At 64.6% G+C, this 591-nt stretch overlaps 1 protein-coding gene across 1 annotated transcript; it reads right to left on the minus strand.

Moving 5' to 3' along the window:
• Window positions 1-6: 6 nt before the first annotated feature.
• LOC103728201 (G0/G1 switch protein 2-like) lies at window positions 7-583 on the minus strand. The gene has a single exon (XM_008826309.2). It carries the CDS (start codon window positions 492-494, stop codon window positions 198-200), a length of 297 nt encoding a protein of 98 aa, XP_008824531.1. The 5' UTR covers window positions 495-583; the 3' UTR covers window positions 7-197.
• Between the last annotated feature and the right edge of the window lie 8 nt (window positions 584-591).

Genomic DNA, 591 nt, shown 5'->3' on the forward strand with positions numbered 1-591 from the left:
GTTTTTCCTCCTCTAATGCAAGGTGATATGTCCTCAAATCACAATGCTTGCTGCACAGCAGCAAAAGTCAGTCCCCAACCCCCTGGTGAATCCGTGCGGGGTCAGCTTCTCGGAACAGAAGTGCCTGTTGTCTGGCGTCTCTGGGTCTCTCCCCATCCCTCTGCGGGTCCTAGGAAGCAGGTCCTGGGAGGCAGGTCCTAGGAGGCGTGCTGCCGGAGGGACAGGGTCCTGCTGCGGAGGGCGGCCTCCGGGGTCTTGCCTTTGTCCAGCAGAGCCTGGCGCTGGCGAGCTTCCCGCAGCTCGGCCACCGCGGCCCGCTCCTCGCGCAGACGGCCGGCGGCGGTGAAGGGACTGCACACGGTCTCCACCAGGCCGAGCACCACGCCAAAGAGCGCCAGCACGCTGCCCAGGACGTACAGCTTCACCAGCTTCCCGCGGGACTTCTGTGCCACCAGTTCTTTGACCAGAGGGATCAGCTCCTGCACAGTTTCCATCTGGGCTTGGGGGGGTGGCAAGACCTGAAGGAGGAGCCGAGAGGAGCGGGGTTGAGCACGGGGAACCCTGGGCACTGGGGTGGGGGACAGCAGGGGA

Source organism: Nannospalax galili, unplaced genomic scaffold (genome assembly GCF_000622305.1).
Source record: "Nannospalax galili isolate Female #2095 unplaced genomic scaffold, S.galili_v1.0 C47758491, whole genome shotgun sequence".
In the NCBI taxonomy this organism is placed as follows: domain Eukaryota; kingdom Metazoa; phylum Chordata; class Mammalia; order Rodentia; family Spalacidae; genus Nannospalax; species Nannospalax galili.

Coding starts and splice junctions, on each gene's coding strand:
- LOC103728201 (XM_008826309.2), bottom strand. CDS start 494: ATGGAAACTGTGCAGGAGCTGATCCCTCTGGTCAAAGAACTGGTGGCA.